Source organism: Nymphalis io, chromosome 1 (assembly GCF_905147045.1).
Source record: "Nymphalis io chromosome 1, ilAglIoxx1.1, whole genome shotgun sequence".
Taxonomy (NCBI): domain Eukaryota; kingdom Metazoa; phylum Arthropoda; class Insecta; order Lepidoptera; family Nymphalidae; genus Nymphalis; species Nymphalis io.
This window is the reverse complement of record NC_065888.1, coordinates 2,705,242-2,729,779: the sequence shown is the minus strand read 5'-3', so window position 1 is coordinate 2,729,779 and position 24,538 is coordinate 2,705,242. Positions and strand designations below refer to the sequence as shown.

The 24,538-nt window shown below is 34.3% G+C and overlaps 1 protein-coding gene across 3 annotated transcripts; it reads left to right on the top strand.

Annotated features, from left to right (window-relative positions):
* Window positions 1-1,081: 1,081 nt before the first annotated feature.
* LOC126771871 (monocarboxylate transporter 12-B-like) lies at window positions 1,082-20,631 on the top strand. Of its 3 annotated transcripts, XM_050492044.1 has the most exons (9): window positions 1,082-1,223; window positions 16,507-16,713; window positions 16,998-17,268; window positions 17,627-17,829; window positions 17,949-18,213; window positions 18,896-19,062; window positions 19,229-19,394; window positions 19,629-20,020; window positions 20,430-20,631. In XM_050492044.1, exons 2-8 carry the CDS (start codon window positions 16,600-16,602, stop codon window positions 19,979-19,981), a joined length of 1,539 nt encoding a protein of 512 aa, XP_050348001.1. In that variant the 5' UTR covers window positions 1,082-1,223; window positions 16,507-16,599; the 3' UTR covers window positions 19,982-20,020; window positions 20,430-20,631. The 3 variants fall into 3 exon arrangements, with proteins under 3 accessions (XP_050348001.1, XP_050347993.1, XP_050348008.1); XM_050492036.1 differs by having other exon boundaries at window positions 19,629-20,631; XM_050492051.1 differs by having other exon boundaries at window positions 18,896-19,066; window positions 19,233-19,394; window positions 19,629-20,631.
* The last annotated feature ends 3,907 nt before the right edge of the window (window positions 20,632-24,538 follow it).

Below are 24,538 nucleotides of genomic sequence, written 5' to 3'. Positions count from 1 at the left end.
AGACCAACATTTGAAAAAAATCGCGTGGAAATGGTTTCTAAAACAAATATTATTGAATACATGGCCAATAAAGTACAAATTTCTAGTAAAACTATAATCATTTTGATGGAATGCTTTCTTTATGTACAAGTTAAATCATTGAATGGTGACTTTTAAAACGCTCAAATTGAAAAATATATTGAATGATTATCATTTTAGAAAAAAAATATATTTTTAATTTAATTAATAAATATATTTTGTTATATTATGATTACGTAGTGTTTTAGACATCTTATATTTATAATTATATTAAAAAAGATAAAATAAAATTCTAAAAAAAGAAAGAAGTGTCTTAAATATATCTTAAAATTCTAGTCTCAAGACTCATCTATCTAGACTACATTATAGGTCGAACCACCGATGAGTCAAGAATACTTCGGTTGAAATAACTGACAAAATTTCTCAATATTTTTACTCGTTCATTACCTTTCGTGCGGTTAATATTATGTCAGTAACGGAACACTGGTCCTGTTTTTTGAGTTCTTACGTCACTTCTTACAACTGACTCGCCTGCAATGCAGTTTTGATTGAAATTACTTTAAAAACGTTTCGTTCGTGTAGTGATTGTTAACATTGTATCTTAACCTTTATATATCTATTTAATCGGCTTACGCTTGATCATAATCACTCCTGATGATGAAAACTGATGCAGTTTACGATACGCGTTTAACTAGAAGATGCCTATTCATCGTAGTTGCGTGTTTTAGTAATCGACTTGACCGATCGTGATAAATATTAATATAATGTTAGGTAATTAATTGTGTTATCTAAACGATATTACATACATACTATGATTTGATTAATTAAAATTAGTTTACTACCAAAGTTAATTTTTATAGTAATAACGATTTATATAAGGTCCTTTTAAAATCCGATAGATGTCGCCGTGGTGGATTTATTATTTAATTTTATTACTTTTTTTTTTGCGGACGAATCCAACACGTGGTTTGCTTTTATATATAGTATAATGTGATCTTATCGCGACAGGTCCGACTCCGATGACTCTGATACGGTGACAATTCATTGATGTTGGTGTATTTGCAGTAGGCGGTCGTTTTTATTAAAATTAAATAATGTGCACGATATACGACGTTATGCGTATTGGACTGTGAAACAAAATTGGTTAACACTATTCTTTCGGACGTTTATTTATCATGCATAGTGTTATGAACTGTTAGAAATAGGTAAGGGTAACTTTTTTTTACTACTCTATTGTTATGTTAGTTATATATTTTTTCTTTTTTATTGTACAAGGAAGAAAATATACGTATTGCTAATGTCAGATTATTACATATTTTACTAATATTAAAAATTTTGTACGTTTGCATGTATGTTACTCAACGCATTTAAATTTTTGTTAAATGTATATTTTGAGAAAAAGTGAATATGTGTATTTTTTATTCACCTTCGCGAGTGGGTAACACATCTGTGTGTATTTACACATAATTATTATATCACAGTGTGCATAATATACAAAATGTGTAATTGTGTGTTTAATCTACTATTTCTAAATTCAAATATATTGCTAAATTATCGAACTATTCGGTAATATTCCTATGACTATTACAAATTCTTTTGAAAAATTATCATTTGAGATTAGTATCTGATAAGGATTTTAAAAGGCATTTGGTCATGTAGTTTTATCAGAGTAATCATGTTAAACAGAATACGTAACGGATTATTTCTGCAGATTCATTTAACACTTCACTACTGTGAACACTTCCCTTCACTTATTAGAAATAAGAAAAAAAAGTTTTAATAATATTTTAATAGATATGCGGTTGTAGCCGCTATATTTTAAAAATATTATTAATTTGGTGTATTAGTATTTTAATAAAAAATCATTTATATACATTTTTTAAATCTCAATCTCATTAAATACAAGCCGTGCGATGCGACACTCGTAATTGATTCGATCCCACCTGATTGCTATTAAGTGTCGTTCACTTCACTTGTTCCAACAAAATTTTTATACATAGATGTAGATAAGTGAAAAAAAAATTCTAGCTATGTAGTCTCAAGCCGGCAGTAATGATATTTTTAAGTCGAACTTAAATCGGATATTAATTATATTATTATTATTTCTATAATATAGGTAGGTGAATCACTTGATGGTATGTGGGCACTATCGACGAAAGATATTGGCGCTGTAAGAAATATTAACCAGTCCTTATATTTTCAATGTGCTACCAGCTTTAATACTAAGATGTTATGTCCCTTGCGCCTGTAGATACACTGGCTCACTCACCCTTCAAACCGTAACACAACAATACGAAGTATTTCTGTTTAAGGGTAGAATATCTGATTAGTGGCTGGTACCTACCCAGTTGGTTTTGCAAAAAAGCCCTAATGACACCGAGTTACAATTTTAAATAACACAAAAATAGAAAATATTTCTGTGTAGTGGTAGACGGTATCAACTCTTGGTAGTCAGACTTGCACAAGGAAGAAATTTTATTGAATTTCACCGGTTAGTATATGTGGGTTGAATCTTGGAACTGTTTTTTAAACCAGTTTCATCCAAGGTGAAACTTGTTGATGGGGACAATATAACAGCTGATTTTTTTTTTCTTGCCGTCTTATATATAAAATCGTTTGCCCTTATTTTACTGACTCTCAGTGCAACAAAACTACTGAATCGAGAAAGAATAAAGTAAACATCTACTAAGGTAGATTTTTTTAAACTTTTGACGGGTAGTTTATTTATTTATACGTTTATTATTTTATACGTCAAAATCGAAAATTATATAATTAATAATAATCAATAACGAGTAAAAATTTAACGTATTATTTCCATTATAAGCTATTTTTGTTAGGATGTGTGTGTGTGTGTGTATAGCAATAACCGCAAAAAAATATTAATTCGTATTCGAGATATCGATTTTCAACCGCAGAAATCGATGCGGATGAAACTGAAGAAAAAATAATTTAACAATTAAAAAAAATAACAATCAACAATTAATATTAAAATAGCTGATAGTAAGGAGGTTTTCAAACATTTTTTTTTTTGATTAGTCAATACTTTTGGTGTTTATGATTTTGCTTTAGGGTATCAAAAAATATATCTATATCTTATATAAATTGTTAAATTCAGGCTCATATTTGTAAAAGTTCCACCTACAATCTTTGATGGTTGATTAAAATTTTTAACAATCCTTTCATAAAAAAATAATCTTAGTTTCATATAAAAAAAAATATTCATAATATTTTCGCTTCCAATTTTGAATTTTCAAATATTCTACAATTACTGATACTCTTTTGTTTTTTACAACAAAATAAAGTAACTAGTATTTCTCGTTAGAATGACCTCGCGTATCGTCACCGTATCTCCATGAAACTGACATAATATTGAGAAACTGTTGTTAATAATTTCGTCATTTGATAAGAGGCATTATTAAATCATTCACACGTATAACGTAACAATTGTTTTGTTTAAACTTATTAAGAATTTATAGTATCCGTTAAATGTCGACTTCATTCCACGTTATAAAAAATCTATTTATTTGTATAAATAAAAATAAACGTACCACTATTTAATATGATCGATTCCTAAAGCAATATTTATTAGAATCAGTTCAGTCGTTTATTAACGTGATTGAATAAAACACTTTTAAATGCATTTATAACATTAATGAAAAAAATATCCTCAATTATGGCTAATTATGCCTTTCAAATTTGTAAAGATTTTGCAACTATATATGGTAAACCTGCATAATTTTTTATTGTATTTATATCACAGATATATTGTCCATGACTTTAGTGTATTTCAACTTTAATTTATTTTTATTCTTTTCTAATGTGCTTGCGTGCTTATTACAAGGCAGCATCGAAATTACGTTTCAGGATTAAAATTTTGATAGAGATATTTTGGTTTGTATTTTACGTCCTGCATTACTAGACCTAGAAAAATCTGCATTACTATTCTTTATATTTATATATTATAGTTTTATAAATATACCAAATACTTAAAATTATTTTTTACAGAGCAATGTTTAACTATGACTGTGTCACTGTAGTGAGTCAGTAAATATTTATGGGTTTAAGGGTAAGACCGCGTCGTGCAAGTGCAATGAGGGGATTTACTTTTCATAAATGAACTAAAATAATTACATTAATTTTGAAATAAATATAAGCATTTAATAAATCAATTTAATATTGAATTAATATATGTTAAAAACTTGACATTGATTTGTTTTTGTATATATAAGGTCCCAGAGATTAGCCAACTGCGCAAGACGTATAATAGTACACAAGTGTGTGCGCAAACAAAGGTGCACTCTCTATTCCCTAGCTCTCATAATCCGATGGGACGGCAATTCGACAGGACCGGAAAGAGGTCCGGCTTTACGTGCTTTCCGAGGCACGGGAGTGTACACACTTCCAACTTCCAGACGCCAGGCTGCTAATTTGATTTTTCTGACAGAAAAAACCAATTGCTTTTTATCGGCCCGACCTGGGAATTAAACCCAGGACCTCCGGGTCAGCGGCCTTATATCTAGCTACTAGATCAATATATACATATATTCTATAAACGATTATATAAACGATTATTTTATAAACGATTTCTAATAGTGCAAATGTCTATTAAAGAAGAAGTTAAAACAAATTAATATTTGTTAATTTTAGTATGTAATTATTATTACATTTTGTTATATGTTTCATTCCAAAATTATTTGCCAAATTTCTGAGTGCACCTTTACATTGTAATGTAAATGTAATTTAAGATTCTCCCAAAATTCAAGTCTTTTTATTTCACAGACAAGCTGTATCGTTATCGGTAATAACCCTCATTCAACGTCATTATTGCATTGCCCTTTACATATAAATAGTAATTTTTAAGTTTTAGAAAGTCGTAAGCGACTTAGTCTTGAATAACAATGAGATAAATTATTATTTAATACGTAACGACTTTTGATTGTGTGAGTAATAAAATGTAAATGAATCAAGAAGATAATATAATATAATAATTCATACCGACGATAAATCGAAAACGATTCACAAACTGTTTCATTGTGCTATTTTAAAGAGGAAACAAATACAGGCCGCCAATAATAATTAATGGTAGAGTTTGTCAACAACTGATTAAGAATAAAATACTACCTATATATGAGTACAGATAAATATATTGTTATTTACATAACATATACATAACAAAAAATTCTACATATAAATATATGTTGATATATATATTTGAGATTAGTTCGACACTGTCGGTGTAATTTTTCACGGACGACAGAGAGAGCTGGTTCTTCCTATCAGGCCTAGCCAGTCTGGGTACGGGCCTCGGGGTTGCCCACTTTACCCGGGCTGTTCCTTACCGGCAAGTTATCTTGCCGTGGCTTTAAATTTTGGCCCGAAGGGCCAGGGTCTCATTGGTCCAGTGGCTGTTGTCTTAGTCAGTGTTTCTTCCTGTTTATGTTGTCTTGTCCGGGTGGTTAGAAAACAGAACGGAGAACATTTTATCAATATCCACATAGTTATAACTTGCCACAAGGTGGCGCTGCAGCACATCAACTGCTATAACGTTCAACCGATCATCAGAACGAATGGTACAATATATACAAGTATTCAGACAGAACGACAATACTACGTACCAAAAAAAATTTACACACATAATACATAAGTACACTTATATTAAGCTTAAGTGTGTGTTTATTATTATTTTATTATTTTGTTTTTTATCTGATCGTAGTTTATTAAAAAAGGTTAAGCACTATATAACATCTAAGAGCAAGAGAGGCATAGCAATAACGTAATGAATTAATCTGAAAAAACTTTATACGTTCGTGTATCGTTTATCGGATTCAGTTATAATTTTTCCAATCGTTGATGGCATATTAACGTCAATAGACAATAGGCGTGCGAAACATTTCCTATTATTGTATACAATGAATATAAACAGGCATTATAACGCTTACCGTAAGCTAACAATCAGCATAAAAAAAAATTGTCTGAACCTTTTCAGATTTTAGAAAGGACGTTTATTGGTTCAAGCCAAAAGTCCAGTCACTAACTGACACCGCCAACGATCCACTACTACCCTTTGGAATGATCTCCATTACAAGAATAGAATTCGAGTTCATTCCACCATGCTGCTCGAATGCGATGCAATACGATGTTTTCTTTCACCGCCAAGTACCTACTAGATGAAATATATGCGAGAACTTCAGTGACGCGTGCTCGGGTTCAAACCTGCTATATCCGGTGAATAAGCACGTATTCTAAACACTTGGCTACCTCGGATAATATATTATTATAATATATATATTTGTACATTATATTAAAAAAAGATATCAGAATACTTTAATGCAACATGGTCGAATGTTAAATAATATATCACAAATATGCTTAAAAGCGCTATCATTATAATTGGTAATAAATATTACTAGGTTTTGTTTATTATGTTGTCGAATTCTTTAAATTTTTTTAAAGATATTCAAATTCATTGAAGTTAAACGTATACGTCATAAGTAATTAATTAAAACATACACATGTATGTAACTTTATATATATTTCATTAGTAATATCCGATAGTCTATTCTAAACCATATTACACCTTTTCTATCAATACAACTCAAGCAAGGCTTTAATTGCGAGCAAAAATGATTAGTGATCTTTTATTAATAATTTCTTATTATTATATATTATAACGAACAAACGAAAATACAATTACTGGTGGTAGAGCTTTGTGCAAGCTCGTCTGGGTAGGTACCACCCACTCATCAGATATTCTACCGCAAAACAGCACTATTATTAGTACTTGTTATTGTTGTGTTCCGGTTTGAAGGGTGAGTGAGCCAGTGTAATTACAGGCACAAGGGACATAACATCTTAGTTCCCAAGGTTGGTGGCGCATTGGCTGTATAAGTGATGGTTGACATTTCTTACAATGCCAAATTTCTTACAAAACCAAACGCCCTTGCGTTTGGTGACCACTTCCCATCAGGTGACCCAAATGCTCGTCCGCCAACCTATTCTATAAAAACAAAAATATACATTGCGATGTTGTATCTTCAATTCAATGAACTCACCTTCGATTCGACTCCGATTTAATTGTGACATTGCATTTATAGAGACAACGAATAAATATAATAATAAATCTTCGATCCGAGTCTCTTATTTTTATTATCATTAAGAAAATATATTATTTTTTAACAACAAATACACTGTTGATAATATTGTTTTGCTCAATTAAAAATAAAAATTTCCAATTATATTAGGCTATCTAGAGCCCCACGTGTCGATTAGGGGGATATAAAAATTTTAAACATCAACCGTTAAAAATAAAAATGACCCCCTGAATTTATTTTTCCGGTTATTTTCAGGTCGTATAAGGTATTTCTTTCCTAAGCATAAGTAGATTTTTAACCATCAACAAGTAAGTGTAATGCTTCTTACTCTAATTTAAAAAAAAGCTAGAAATAAAATATTAAAATTTATCATTAATAAATTTTATATTACATCAACGAGTAACAATTTAAGACGTCCGCGTTATTACTGTGAATAAAAAGTAAACAAAAATAGATTAAAAAATAAAACACTGAAAATTAAATTCTAGTTGCTGTTTTTGTTTGAATATTTTTATTAAAGCGTTGAAATAGCTCGATAGAATACAATCTAACCGGCAAGATATTGATAAATGAAGTGTAACAGATAAGGGTCATGTTATTAAAAACATGTTTTTACTGTTTTCGTTATTGACATCCTTAAGCGACCTTTGTGTAATGTGTATCTTTAAAAAATCTATATTTATTCATTTTTATCAAATGTTTATTGTTTTTAAAAACTATGTTCGATATAATAAACAATACGTTACAATCAAAGTCTAACTTAATATGAACAGAAAATTTAGTAGGCATTTCTTTCCCTATTGCATCATGTAACTGTTGTATATGGTATCTCCTAACTAACTTTATTGGATACGATCGGAGAGAGATCAGTCTATGGGTCTGGATCAATATCAGGGTCAATGAGAGTAACACGGCTAACGTCCTTAATCTAGGCTCCTACTGAAAATTACTTGACAGAAAAACCCAATACCTTTTTTTAACAAACTCTGGATTTTGAATTCGATTCCTCAAAACGATGTCTTTCTGACCGATTTCAAATAAATCTCAAGAGAGATTAACCAACTACGCAGGACATATTAAAGTGCACAAGTGTATGTGCACTCTCAATTCCCTCACTCTCATAATTCGATCGGTCGGCAACCTAACACGATTAGAATAAGTTCAGGTGCAGGACCAACGGCTAAATGTGCTTTCTGAGGCGCAGGACACACTTCTAACTTCCAGACTTCGGGCTGCTACTAAGAATCTTCGACAGAAAAACACAATAACCTTTCATGGCCCGACTTGAGATTTGAACCTAGGACCTCGGGATCTGCGGCCTTATATTTATCCACTAGACCAACGATGCAGTCAAAATCAGAATATTACGAATAATAAGCGAGTCACTACACCAAGGAGATACCTAGATAGATATGTAAGGGTCTATCAGTGTAATTCTAGAGTTCACCAGTCTCCATAATTGGACTCTTGCCGTCCGATTAAATTACACAATAATAACTCAATATTTTTCTTGCCGTTATAATAATGGAATAAAGCCGTACCTATAATGTTTACAACGGATAAACTGATAAACTTTGTGTTATTAAAATTAAAAATATAGATATGAAATTTGACTTTTCAAATAGTATACTTTCAAAAGATATCGAAATCAAAACTTATATTAATCATGATTAATAGATTCTTTCAAGCACTTTTGATCCGTTAGTTTTTTATTGAAATAATTTGTCATACTGGCAAATACCACAAACTATTATATTAATAAACAATTAAATAGGTGAACGAAGTCATCATCATTGCCCGTAGGCACTGGTATTGTAATAAATATTAACCGTTCCTTAGATTGCCCATGCACTTGCCTTCGGAACTAAGATATAATGTGCCTTGTGCCTGTTACATTGTTAGGTTACATTGAATCACTTGCCTTTCAAGCCGGTCCCAACAATATATAGTATTATTGTGTAGCGGTTGAATATGTGATGTGAGGGTTGTACCTACCTAGACGGGCTTGTACAAAGTCCTACCACTGCTTTGGAATGTATGTAGATTCTACCCAGAAACCGGCAAGAAACTCCGCTACTTTTCTCGAATATCTTGTATGAAAATCAAGGAATAAAAGATCCAGCTAATACCTATTTCTAATATTATATTTAAATTTATTAATATGCAAAGTTTTCATTTAGCACCATTCTTCACCAAAATCAAAAAATATAATATTAATTAAAGAGTGCATCTGGTGGTAGGATGCTAACATCCGCCTGGCTTGTTACCACCGTACGCATGGTGAAAAACTCGTGAAGTGGCTTGCAGCCGCGTTTCGAGGTCAGCCAGCATACAGCCAGAGCCCGAGCGAGTATTGCCGCGATGGGTGTTGGTCCGGTTGGAGACGGCTGTTGAACCAATGCCGGGGGAAACTGTATTGACCTGCCGGTCAGGGAGACCCGAAGAAACGGCTGTTCCGCTGGCCGCCCGTGGCATAGTACAGGGGCCCGAGCGTGCCTAACCAGCTCGTGAGGCTGCCCCACCAGGCCACGCATAATCTCGGGGTGGACCGTCGTGCCGGTTGGTGACCGGTAGGTGGGGTCCCGGCGGCCACTTCCGGGGGGGTTCGGGGGCCCTTCCGTCCGGCGGGTCAGTGTATTTTTCCTTTTGGCAACCACTTGGGGAAACACGCCTCCACACTTTGCCCATCCCTATCGTGGCAATACAATTTCTCCCAAATGGCGCAACAAAAAAGAAATAACGGTCGTACAGCGGTGCTCACCCCCACCATACCCTCGCTGTTTGAGGTCGAGTTCTCTAACATCCGAGGACTCCACACTAACCTCAACGCTGTCCACCACCATCTCGAGACAGCACGGCCAGCAATGTTGTTTCTCACGGAGACACAAATACTCCGTCCTGCCGATACCAGCTACCTTAATTATCCCGGCTACACGCTTGAAGAATCCTTCAAAGCGAAAGCCGGAGTATGCTTGTTCGTCAGGACGGATGTTTGCTGTCACCGACTGCGCTGCTTGGAGGACCCCTCCTTCTCCATGTTGGTGGTACGTGTGGACCTGGTTCGTCAGAGCCGAGTCTACGTGTGCCTCTACAGATCCCACAATGGTGACTTGGAGACAAGCCGACTATTTGACCATCTTAGTCGGGTGGCAGATGCTGCGCAAGAGCAATTTCCTAACGCGGAATTGGTGTTTTTGGGGGACTTTAATGCTCACCACGAATCCTGGTTGAAATCCCTCAAAACTGACCATGCTGGAAGGACTGCTCATGCTTTTGCTCTCACACATGACTTGACCCAACTGGTTGATCAGCCCACCAGGATCCCAGACATTGATGGGCAAGCACCTTCTCTACTGGACCTTCTGCTGACTTCTCACCCGGTGGAATATCAGGTTGTGGTTCAGGCTCCTCTTGGCTCTTCGGATCACAGCCTTATTTCTACCAGAGTGCCACAGGCCAAGCTGCCGCCACTAGCGGTATGCAAACGTCGCGTTTGGCACTATAAGTCGGCGGATTGGGACGGTATGCGCGATTACTATGCGTCGGTCCCTTGGAAGGAACGTTGCTTCAGTGGGAATGACCCGACAGCTAGTGCCGCTGCTGTTGCTGGCGAGATCATGCTGGGAATGGAATACTACATTCCTAGCTCAGATCTCGTCAGTAGGAGTACGCGTAACCGTTGGTTCACTCGTGAATGTGCCGATGCTGTATCAGCTAAGCAGGCGGCATATCGCAAGTGGATCAACGGCTGCATTAGCGGGGCATCTAACATTGACTCACTGAAAGCAAACTATAATAAAAATTCCAAGTCCTGTAGAAAGGCATACACGAGTGCGGATGCACAGCGCATTGTACAGATTGGTCATGACCTTGTTTCGCATCCTAGGGGCTCCCGTAGCTTCTGGCGTCTGACCAAGTCTGTGCAAAACAATTTCTGCCAACCTTCGCTGCCACCGCTCAGAAATCCGGACGGATCGCTAGCTCACAGTCCGCAAGAGCAAGCTGATCTCCTGGCTAAACTCTTTGCCGACAATTCCGTCATCGATGATTGTAGTGCACTGCCACCTACAATACCTGCATGTGGCCATACGATGCCTGACATTAAAATCAGGCAACGTGATGTGCGTGCGGAGCTGCAATCACTTGATGTACGGAAAGCTAGCGGTCCCGATGGAATACCAGCCATAGTGCTGAAGAAGTGCGCAGCGGAGCTGTCTCCTGTGTTAACGCGCCTGTTCCAACTTTCTCTCTCTTCGGGAAGTGTGCCGGAGGCTTGGAGAAGAGCTAATGTGCAAGCGGTTCCCAAAAAAGGGGATCGGTCTGACCCGGCAAATTATCGGCCAATAGCTATCACCTCAGTACTTTGTAAGGTGATGGAACGGATTTTAAACAACCAACTGATCCATTACCTAGAAGATCACTGTCTAATTAATGATCGTCAGTACGGGTTTCGATCAAAACGGTCCACAGGTGATCTTCTAGCGTACGTAACACACCTCTGGGGTGAAGCTATCGACAAGCATGGAGAATCGTTGGCTGTCAGCCTCGATATCTCCAAGGCTTTCGACAGGGTCTGGCACAGAAGTCTTCTCTCCAAGCTACCGGCATATGGTCTGCCTGCTCAGCTATGCACCTGGATTGCCAGCTTCCTACACAAGCGTAGCCTTCGTGTTTTAGTAGATGGTTGCGCTTCACAATTCTATGTAGTGAATGCTGGGGTCCCCCAGGGATCTGTGCTATCTTCCACACTCTTTCTTTTGCATATCAATGATATGCTCTCCGTTGGGAACATACATTGCTATGCAGATGATAGTACAGTGCATGGTGGATACCACGGACGCGCAGTGGCTGGGCGGGCGGAAACAGAGGAGAGGCGGGAAAATCTTGTCATTGAACTCGATAGGACGTTAGATCTCATCGCCAAATGGGGCTCTGATAATCTTGTTGAGTTTAATGCCAAGAAAACACAGGTATGCGCTCTCACGGCGAAAAAGTCATCATTTTCCCCTCTTCCCTCCCTCTGTGGTACTCCGCTGGTGATGCAAAGCAAAATCGCCATGCTGGGGATTGACGTTCGCTGCGACCTTAGTCCAAGGGATTACATCGAGGCTGTTATAAAAACAGCTTCACGGAAACTCGGAGTTCTGAACAAGGTGCGGCGCTTTTTCACGCCACAACAACTCTGCCTGCTGTACAAAACACAGGTACGGTCTTGCGTGGAATATTGCTCGCACCTTTGGGATGGCTCCGCTAAGTACCTACTTGAGGCCTTGGACCGGTTGCAGCGACGTGCCGTACGCATTATTGGCGACGTAAAGGTCACAAACACCCTTGAACCTTTACAATTGCGTCGTGAGATAGCAGCACTGAGCGCTTTCTATTGACTGTATCACGGCGAGTGCTCTGAGGAATTATTCTCTCTAATTCCTGCTTCCCCCTTCCTTCTTAAGTCCACGCGAGCTGGTTCTCGATGTCACCGCCTAACTGTGACATCAATTCCATCGCGAACAAAGAAATTTGGCAACTCCTTTCTTTGTCGCACTTCCAAAAAATGGAATTCCTTACCAGCTCACGTATTCCCCTCCTCTTACAACCCGGGTTCCTTCAAACGAGGCGTGAAGAGGCATCTTGCGGGCCGGCAAGGCGAAGGCGGCTAGTGCAGAACGTTTTTCCCGTCTGTACTGGCCGTCGTCGCGTTTGGACTCTACTACCACTTACCATCAGGTGGAGTAGAGTCATTTGCCCTCCCGGCGATATAAAAAAAAAAAAAAAAAAAGAGTATACTAACTAATAACCTTTAAATGTTAGAATGTGATTAGTTAAACAATGATTCGTCTTCTTCTTTATATGTCAAATCATTAATGACAGAAAGAGAGAAATCAGTGTTTATCTGAACACCCGCTAAACAATGTTGATTATGATACACTTCGTAATAATAATGATAAACAACAAATACAATTTGTGGCTTTCCAGGCGAAAATTTACGTTCTGGATGACGATGAAGTATCACGTTTCTAATTATAGAATTCATTATAAGTGTGTGTAGACAATTAGTAGTAAAATAACTCGTGAATTTTCCAACGTTTGTTATTCAAATAAAACATGTTCAATATTACTAGCTTACATTGTTTTATATTTTGATAAACGTATATTTTATAAATTATATAAGAGCGCGACGTTTAACCTTGTAATATACAAAACTGTAAAAGATTATTTTTGTAAAACATTCAATGGCCGTGCCATTTAGTAGGAGTAAAACCGAATCGTATGCCGTGACTGCAAACGACATGACAGCATTTCTTAATTATACAGTAAACAGTAACAGCCTGTTAATGTCCCACTGCTGGGCTAAGGCCTCCTCACCCTTTTTTTGAGGAGAACGTTTGGAGCTTATTCCACCACGCTGCTCCAATGCGGGTTAGTAGAATACACATGTGGCAGAATTTCAATGAAATTAGACACATGCAGGTTTCCTCACGATATTTTCCTTCACCGTCAAGCACGAGATGAATTATAAACACAAACTAAGCACATGAAAATTCAGTGGTGCTTGCCCGGGTTTGAACCCACGATCATCGGTTAAGATTCACGCGTTCTAACCACTAGGCCATCTCGGCTTAGGCTTACAATATTGAATATATATATATATATTTCAGTGTAAAAATATACGTTGTTAGTATAGCATATTTTTAATGGTGCAATGTTTATAGGCAGTGGTAACTTAACATGGCCCAATCGATGGCCCATTTGCGAACTGTTTTCAGTTATACAAGAAATAGATTCAAAGCAATGGAATTATTACTGTGTCATATCACACAAGAACACGCAGCTTTACAGCATACGCTTTTAAAAATGTTAGACAATATACTGAAATGGTTTACGCTGACTTATTGTACTATTTCACATCTTGTTATATGTTACTATATAGAAACGTTTTTTTTTTCTTTTTTTATAGAATAGGAAGGCTGACGAGCATATGGGCCATCTGATGGTAAGTGGTCACCAACGCCCATAGACATTGGCATTGTAAGTAATGTTAACCATCGCTTACATCACCAATGCACCACCAACCTTCGCAACTAAGGTGTTATGTCCCTTGTGCCTGTAATTACAGTGGCTCACTCGCCCTTCAAACCGGAACACAACAATGCCAAGTACTGCTGTTTTGTTGTAGAATATCTAGTGAGTGGGTGGTACCTACACAGACGAGCTTGCAAAAAGGTCGACTACCAGTTTAAAATGTCTAAAGGAATTATCGTTATCTGGGAGACATTTTTATTACAATTTTAACGAATTATCACTTACACCGTTGTCACAATATATTTAAAACAACACTTCTACACATTCATTGTTTTGATAGAAACTGTCAAAAAACCGTTTAAAGATCAGACGGTAAGGTAAATTAAGAACAACATTTCAGATTTGCACAAATTAATAATTATATGCATACTTTCGTAAGCTTTCTTTAACAAGAAAATCGCTCGTAATTTTATTGTCAACTAATAAAAGGCCAGATAGCGTAGGCTTACAGATATAATCGGGCATAGTGCATTGAACTGCTCCCATCCCTAAATGTTCCTTCTCGTTAAAAATAGTCATTAAAATACACAATTAATCCCTATATTTTAAATTAAAAGTAACCACCGTTATGTTCGAAATTAATTACTTTATAATGTAAAAATAATAGAAGGGAATTTTAAAGGGTATTTTGATATAAATTTGTTTCAAGAAATTGGTTTATATATACGAGTACAATTAGAAGCAGTATTAAAAAAAAGTAAAAATGGCTATACTTCTGCCGGAATCCGATTTTAACTAGTTTTAAAAACATAAAGGCAAAAATCATTGGAATGATATTTGGTTACATGAGTAAATGATGTGTGTCTTTAGTTTTAGATTTAATTATACAGTAGTGAGGAATAGTTTGTAAGAGAAAATTATTACAGCAATTTTGTTACCTTTGTCCAGCTTAAATTGTTAAAAATATTGTCAAAGACTGTCCTAATAACGACTATAAGGAGTGTCAGTCGTTTTAAATTTAAAGAATATTTAAATTTACACAAAATTACAATAATTCACTAATTGGGAGTAAAGAGACAGTTCCGTGGCGTCTCATCAAGTGATGATAGTTTGAGAGAATGACCGCTCCGTTCGTTGACTCTCCCTAGACACGCCTAATTATCATTGAAATACCTCACTTATAAGGCTGCAAACCCCGAGCTACTGACTTCAAGCTCCGGTTTGAACCAATCAAAGCTATTAGGTTTTTCTACCAAGGAATTTTCAGTTACTATTAAAAAAGCTCGGCGATTGAAAGTTGACTGCGTCAAGTCAAGTCAAATCAAAATACTTTATTAAATATAGAAACATTATACTTACTTATTGATTGATTAACCCGAACCTCAAAAATAACACGAAAGCTGTAGTTGGTTCTGCATATGATATCCGATGTCGGATTTGCTTGAACACAAATTTTTGTCCTATATAGTAACAGCCTGTAAATGTCCCACTGCTGGGCTAAGGCCTCCTCTCCTTTTTTTGAGGAGAAGGTTTGGAGCTTATTCCACCACGCTGCTCCAATGCGGGTTGGTGGAATACACATGTGGCAGAATTTCGATGAAATTAGACACATGCAGGTTTCCTCACGATGTTTTCCTTCACCGAAAAGCACGAGATGAATTATAAACAGAAATTAAGCACATGAAAATTCAGAGGTGCTTGCCCGGGTTTGAACCCACGTTCATCGGTTAAGATTCCCGCGTTCTTACCACTGGGCCATCTCGACTTTTGTCCTATACCATGTCCTATTTAGTAGCACAGTCTGTTGAGTTCGACTCCAGTGTCCAGGATTGGTCGTGAGGATTTTACGTACAAGAAAGAAAGAAAGAAAAATATGCGCCTGAATATTTTGTTTTCAAATATTGACAAAACTATTACACCTACAAATCTCGAGGTACAGAACTGTAAGTTCCAAACTCCGAACTGCTACTGAGCATTTTTGTACAAAAAACTTTATTTGCCGGATACGAGATTTACAGCCTTATAAGTTAGCCGCTAGACCATCCTTGACAGCTATGTACATGCACAAATTATATATAAAACAAAAATCTCATTCGCGTCACTCAATGCGCTCTTGGACATCAATAAATATTTTCTCAATTAAATGACAAATGCAGTCGATAAGTCACTAAGTTACTCTGAGAATTTTGAATAAAAATACAATGTTGCTTTTCAATATTGATAGAACATTAGTAAAAATTAATTACATTTATTTAATTTTAAATAATCACAATATTATTGTTGATAAATTCAATGTTTATTTATGTTGTTTTATATTTATTATCTCTTTTATTTGTGTAGAGAGAATGGGAAATATACAAATTTATTTTTGTTTTAGGTATTATATTATAAGTATAAATAGAAATATTATAAAAAGGTTATACAAGAGAGACAGAATTAGTTTATTATATCGAATATTTAAATAAGAAATATGTCAAAAAGAAACTCTTTTGCGATGTTACCGAAGACTGAGAAGAGAATAAAATTGGTCCCACCTGATGGAGGATGGGGGTGGATGGTTTTATTAGGAACAGCGCTTTCGAATGTGAGTTATAAATTACACCAACATAATTATCATTGGTTATCATTACTTGTTTATTATATTATTTTATCACGTATTCTTTTTACAAAATCTATTGAACTATTTTTACCATTATACCTCATTATTTCTTGAACAAAGAGTACTTTGTTAGAAGATAACAGAGCTTATGTACAGAACAAAAAAAGGGTTTATTATAAAAAATTAATTTCTCTTAATTTAAATAAACATATAAAATATTTTCAGAATATGTTATTGAATATTATGTATATTTTATTGTAACGTTTCAGATTTTCAATCAATCAATGCTGTCTTTGTTTAGTTTGTTGTACGGAGACGCGTTAGAGGCGATGGGGCACAATACCCAGGGAGCAGCAATTGTTCTGAGTACTATGTTGTTTGTCACAAATTTCGGAGGTCCGATAGCCGGAGCGATCATCAAACTAACGACGCCTAGATTCGTTGCAGTATCCGGTGCCTTTTTTTGTACAACAGGCATTTTGCTCAGCGGATTCTCTACAAATATTTGGCATTTGGTCTTAACTTATGGTGTTTTCCTTGGTACGTTTATTTCTTGTGATACAATAATTTAATAATATTATACTACGTTAGGATGTATTTTTAACATTGATATGAACTCAGAATGAACAATTGAGCTACCAGATGGTAAGGTCACTTTTCATAGATATTGAAATAGTAAGAGATAATAACATCTCCTTGCTCAGGCAATAGCCGCCAAGCGTAGAACTCTGTGTTCGTTTATACTGGCTTATTTACACTTCAAACCAAAACATAGTAAAAATGATATAAATATAAACATATATGAAGTAAGACCTGATGAACTATAGTACTTACTTAGATGGGCGTACAAAAGCATTTAAAAATTGATGAAAATATTTTAATTTAAGATTTTTTCCAGGATTGGGTCTAGGATTCATTCAAAACGCATCATTTGTAGCGATTAATAGCTACTTCAAGGTACGAAAAAGCCTTGCTGTTGGTCTTGCCATGGCTGGGACAGGTGTAGGCCAGACACTTATGCCTCATGTTGTCCGATACCTTCTAGAACATTTCGGCTTTAAGGGTGCATGTTTAATGTTGGCATCTCTAAGTTTACATGGGGTAATTATTTGACATAGAACTTAATTTTGACAATTAGTTTTATATGTATAACTATCTTAAAAAAGGTAATTAAAATTAAAAAAAAAAAACATTTATAACAACGTTATTTTTGACAACAGATATGCGGAACCATGTTAATTCAACCAGTTGAATGGCATATGAAAAAAGTTGAAGAAGAGGTAGTAATTGATGAAAAAATGCATCTCCTTGAAGAAAATAACAAAGATATAAATAAAAACAAAGAGTACAATGGCAATACTGATGTTAACCAGAAAGGTCAAGTCACTGTGCTGGCTGTAGCTTCTGAAAATGGAGTTGATAAAAATATATCACAAAGTCCAAAAGAGACGAACAAAAATGGCGTATCAAAAGAAAAACTTAACGGTAACATCTTAATCTAACCTTCATTAAGATAAGACATTTATATACTACTAGCTGTAACATCGCCCGGATAAAATTAAGGTTGTTTTCCCATAATATATAATCTCATCGCCTGTATTCTGCTTATATATCGTATCATACGTTCACGTTTTTTTTTATTCATGCCTCTAATGAAATATACTAACATATTTTAAAAACTACTGGTCCAAATCGCTTTCGTAATTTTTATATACAGAAAAACGTTTAATATAAATACTTAATTGTTTACATAACTATTTATTATGTAGTACAAACAAATTGTACTATAGTTCATATATACTTTTCCGATTTTTTTCAACTTTTCAATGAGGTTATTAATATGAAACAGACAGTTTGTTAATACGGATTTTTATAGACATTCGGGAGAATTGATCCGGACGTAGCTTTAGCATCGTTCGTTTATAACAACTGATACCAAAAATGATTTTACATTTTCACTATATTTCTAAAAATATACAATTTAAAAAAATATAAAGTCAATCCGACCTGAAACTACAATCTATCATGACGTGAAAATTTATATCACTCGAATAAGTATTTTTACGTGACTTCAGTAAAACAAACAAACTGAACGTTCCTTTTTACGGAATTACTATAATTAATGATATGATTATGTCGACAAAGACTCACTTTCCTTTTATTTCAGGAACCCAAAATGTCCCAAAACCGAAGAAGACTTTGATGAGAAAAATATATGAATTATTTGATATTTCTTTATTATCAAGCCCTCGGTTCCTAAATATTATTATTGGAACTGCTCTGACCGTCGTTTCCATTCAGAACTTCAGTATGCTTTATCCATTTTTTTTGCAAGTAAGTTGAATTATTTTTCGTAAGTAAAATCTTATAATAATGAGCATTACACCCACTATTCAGTATTGTTTTATTTTGATAAAATTTAATGAACAAAAAATGACAAGCAATAAATATTTAATAATTATTTGTCCAATAATATTTCGTTTTATTTTTATTTTAACAGAAAGTTGCAGCAATGGATAAACAACAAACTGCTTACTGTATGTCAGCAATTGCTTTTGCTGATATTATTGGAAGGCTTGTATTACCAGCATTACAGGACAAATATAATATCAAAGCAAGAATGATGTTAATTTTGACGAGCACGTGGTTAATCGTAGTAAGACAAAGTAAGTTAAAAACGTGTTAAATATCTTACATAATCGTATTTTTAATATCGAACTTCCTTTAATTGTAATAATGGACTATACATTGTAATTTTGTAAAATGTTTCCTAAAATTAAATTAATTTAAGAAATCGAAATTTTTTATTTTAATAATCTTACTGAAGGAATATTTAATGGACTTTAGGTTTTATAAGACTTTTTAATTTATAATAAGCATCCAAACTTTTTCTCTTTCAGTATTAGCATATCAAACGGATTTATACGTACTTCTGACTTTGTCTGCTTTATATGGTTTTGGAAGAAGCATGATCATTGTTGCGAGAAACATCGCTATATCTGAACAATGTAGAATGGACCAAGTTCCGTCAGCTGTTGGATTGGGCATGTTAACAATGGGCATAATAGTACCCCCCGTGGGCTATTTCCTAGGCTGGATCAGAGATCACACGGGCAGTTATGCTCTTTGCATAACAGCGCAAAATCTACTTTTGGTATTATTTTTAGTGATGTGGATACCAGATATGATACTTATATTCTTCAATGAAAGAAAAGAGAAGAAAAAATGTGTCGAACAAACATTATCACAGTGATTAAGTGATTACGAATCATGTACTCGTTAGTACGCACAGGTTTGTCTGTGATATTTTTATATTTACAACGGCTGTGAGATTCCGAAAGTGTTAGATGACAGTGCTACGAGTAACACCAGTTTAGCATTTATAAAGTTTTGAGACTGAACATGGAAGTGTTATGATGCGATTTTCTAATTATATACCTGATCATCGTTAGTTCGACAGTGCAATATGTAATCTCTAGTCTAATAAATTAATAAGCCGCTATTATTATTTTACTCAATAAATAACACATTATTATAGCACGATATTTATTTAAATATATTCCGGTGTATGAAGTGCTGTGATAAAAATCACATCCTTATAAATTTATTAAGCAGTAAAATCTCATAAAAATAAAAGCAACGTATTACAGTTTATGAAAGTTTACCGAACGATCAGTTCAGAATTCTCATGTTTAATTCAGAAATGGACGCCCAAGAGTCGCAAGGACCGAGCGTCGCCGGCAAACGTCCGCCGACTAGCATACGGATGTAAGCACTCCATCGAAATATCAAATGAATTGATGATAAATTTTATATTTACATAATGTTTGGACCATAGAAACTTAAATTATATGCATCTGTTAAATAAGCATATTAGAATTAAATAAGTATATTCATTGTTTATTTTTTTCCAATTTGTACTTTAGTTTATGATTTGTTTAATTTCAATGCTAATACCGATAACGATTACGGACACGAAGTAGGATAATTTTAGATAGAAAAGTTGTGACAAATAGAATTTAAGCAGACCTGCTTCCATCTTCATTATAAGTTAAATAATTTTGATTTGTGTTTAATAAGCTAGTAGTTAGTGAGCACGACCCGTAAATTTAAAGAGCCCTTTTCATGTATTCGAGACGACCAGCACATTATTCTCTGCGCAAAATGTTTATATATTTAGCTCTTTGTAGTCTAGAAAAATTGTGGACTGAGTCATTGTGTACAGATTTTTTACATTATTCACAAAGTAATTAAAACGGTCGTTAAATTTAATAGTCTATTCGCAAACATTTTTTTGCTTAATTGACAAATTATACGTTTTGCTCAACTATAACAAATTGTAACTAGCTTCAAATTTTTCTTTGTATCATAAATGAAAGTGAATTATGAATATACATTTTTTTTAATAACACTTATCGTTTTATATTTTTTTAAGTATTTGGATTTCGACCGTGGTCATGCTTATTAATCAACTTATGACCATGACCATCGCAATATTGCGATCGTGGTTGAAATCCAATTATCTATATATATTATAAGAATGATTTTTTTTTGTTATTATATGCGGCTCGAGTCTAACCAGTTGAAATTTTGTGCAAAGTATCAATGCATTTAGCTTGCAAGATATAAAAGCGATAATGTATGTAGAGAAAATGTAAAGTGTTAAATGTAACTAATCAAAAGTTATTAATTATATTATTATTATTTTTATTTAAATGTTACGCAGGATATATTATAGTGCACAAGTGTGTGTGTGCAAACACAAATGCACTCTCTATTGTCTAACTCTCATAATCCGATGGGACGGCAATCCGACACGACCCGAAAGAGTTCAGGCGCAGGACCAACGGCTTTACGTGCTTTACGAGGTGCAGGAGTATACACACTTCCAACTTCCAATTTTCTAACAGAAAAACCCAATACCTTTTTATTGCCCCGACCTGGGAATTTGACACAGGACCTACGGGGTCTGCGGCCTTACATCAAACCACTAGACCAACGAGGCAGCCACTCTTATTACTACGACATTAAACATAGCTTATAAATTTAAATGCTTATCGTATTATCGTAGATCAAACTAATACTAAGCGTATATAAAAATGATACACCAATATGATGATGACTCTAAGATCATTATTCCCTTATTAATACGACATTCATTCATCTTTTATATTTATGTTAAATAAAATAAACAATAATAAAAACATCGAGTTGATTGATAAGTATTTCAAATAAATCATCTTTAATCGTAAGTACATTAAATATATCCATAATTTGTATCTTTACAAACGCAAATAAAATAATTAAGAGATTTTTAATTAAATTGTTTTATTTCACAATTGCTGTCGTACGTCGATCCCATCATATTTTAATAATTTTTCAAATACTGAAATATAACAACAGTTTCCTCTTTGAAATGTTAAATATATTTTAAAGCAAAATATTGATTTATTTATTTATTTAACACTTTTTGCACAACATATACATAAAATGAGAGAAGTAGGAAACAATCAAAGAAAAAGAAAATAAAAAATGGTGCGCAAAGGCGGTCTTATCGCTTATAGCGATCTCTAACAGACAACCTTTGGTGAAAGAATTTTGTAAGAGAACAGGTAAGTGCATTTACATATAAAAAGGAGATACTAAATATTTAATAGACTACACATATTTACATCCCACTAACCACATATACATACATACATACACACACATACACATATACATTCATACAAACATATATATATATATATATATATACATATATATATACATACATACATACACATATATAATTATTACTTAGCATATACATATTATATATAATTATAGAGTATAAAATTATATATAGATAAATTATAAACCACATACTATTTCATACATACATACATACCTTACTTGGAAATGGACAAATAATAGCTTTTCAAGCGGTATTTAAAAATACTCAATGAATTCGACTGCCGAATATCTGTAGGCAGTGCATTCCAAAGTTTGATGGTTTTTGCAGTAAAAGAGTTACTGTAGGTTTGTGTCCGGCTGCAGGGAGTAACTAGCTTATTATCATCCTAAGAACGCAGGTTGTGTGCGCTGTCGCAACCAAGAAATTTAAAGCGTTCTTTAAGGAAAGATGGTGTGTGATCGATATAAATAATAGAGTAGAGAAGAGATAAGGCGTGTAGATTTCTTCGTAGTCTGATTGGCAGCCACTTTAACTGAGACCGATTTATTATCTGTTTATTAATTAAAATAAATATTATATGGCTTTCGTAGTGTTTTCTCGTTGCGTTGACATAAATTAGTTGTATCGCACGTGATACACAATATACATAATCGTTAAACCGTCAGTTTTTGAAATGATGACGTATGCTCATTTGCGACATCGATTGCGTCATCGACTCCCTTTGACCAATGACTATTCAGATTCACGTCAAATTAATCAAACTTTGTACAGCGTTGCAGCGTTTTTAGTTTATTATGTATTCGTTTGTATTTACATATCTTCATTTATATATTAGTACTTGTATAATAAACATACTTTAATCTCATTATTAATGGACTGACTGGAAGAAATGGGTATTTATCAAAAAATAGCTATGAGACTGATTTTTACCACACAATTAATAATAATTAATACGAAATATTGTCACTAACTTATTTATATTCTTTATAATAATATATATATATATATATATATATATATATATATTATAGTGTAGGTAGGCGGACGACCTTATGGGCCACCTAATGGTAAGTGGTCACCAACGTCCATAGACATGGCCGAGATGGCCCAGTGGTAAGAACGCGTGAATCTTAACCGATGATCGTGGGTTCAAACCCGGGCAAGCACCACTGAATTTTCATGTGCTTAATTTGTGATTATAATTCATCTTGTGCTTTACGGTGAAGGAAAACATCGTGAGGAAACCTGCATGTGTCTAATTTCACTGAAATTCTGCCACATGTGAATTCTACCAATCCGCATTGGAGCAGCGTGGTGGAATAAGCTCCAAACCTTCTCCTCAAAAAGAGGAGAGGAGGCCTTTAGCCCAGCAGTGGGACATTCACAGGCTGTTACGGATATATTATAGTGTAGGTAGGCGGACGACCTTATGGGCCACCTAATGGTAAGTGGTCACCAACGTCTATAGACATTGGCATTGTAAGAAATGTTAACCATCGCTTACATCAACAATGCGCCACCAACCTTAGGAACTAAGATCCCTTGTGCCTGTAATTACACTGGCTCACTCACTCTTCAAACCGGAACACAACAATACCAAGTAATAATAGTAAGAAAGGTAAGCTTATCTTTATTCTAATGTTAGAAAAAATGTTTCATACCTAACAAACTCAGATTAATTTCGATATTGTTTTTTTATTGCTAATCTATATGAGGCATTCTATTTTGATTTTAAAATCGATATTGTCTAACGGAATTATCGTCTTCGATAATTATCGAATTATAATTTTGTCATGAAACTATAAATTTACGCTACATTGTTTTATGTAAATTATTTATATTTGATAAGGTTCAAATTCCAATTTTAAATTAGAATGCTTAGTACTAATCTATCGCTTACTTCTTCGAATTATAGCTGATGTATAAGTTCTTAAATATAAGTCTTATAAAATAACATAAAACACTAAGCATTCAAGCGAGTAACTGCAAATATTATTAATATTTATTATTGAAGAATTACAAATTTACGATTCAATTTATTTTGTGTGTGTGTGTGTGTAAAATTTTAGTCAGCTAGTGAAATTTACAGACACCTTATGGTAATGAATATTAAGCCAAAAAATTTAGTAGTTG

Coding starts and splice junctions, on each gene's coding strand:
- LOC126771871 (XM_050492044.1), top strand. CDS start 16,600: ATGTCAAAAAGAAACTCTTTTGCGATGTTACCGAAGACTGAGAAGAGA. Junction 17,830..17,948: donor CATCTCTAAGTTTACATGGG/GTAATTATTTGA, acceptor TTTTGACAACAG/ATATGCGGAACCATGTTAAT. Junction 19,395..19,628: donor GTTAATCGTAGTAAGACAAA/GTAAGTTAAAAA, acceptor TTTCTCTTTCAG/TATTAGCATATCAAACGGAT.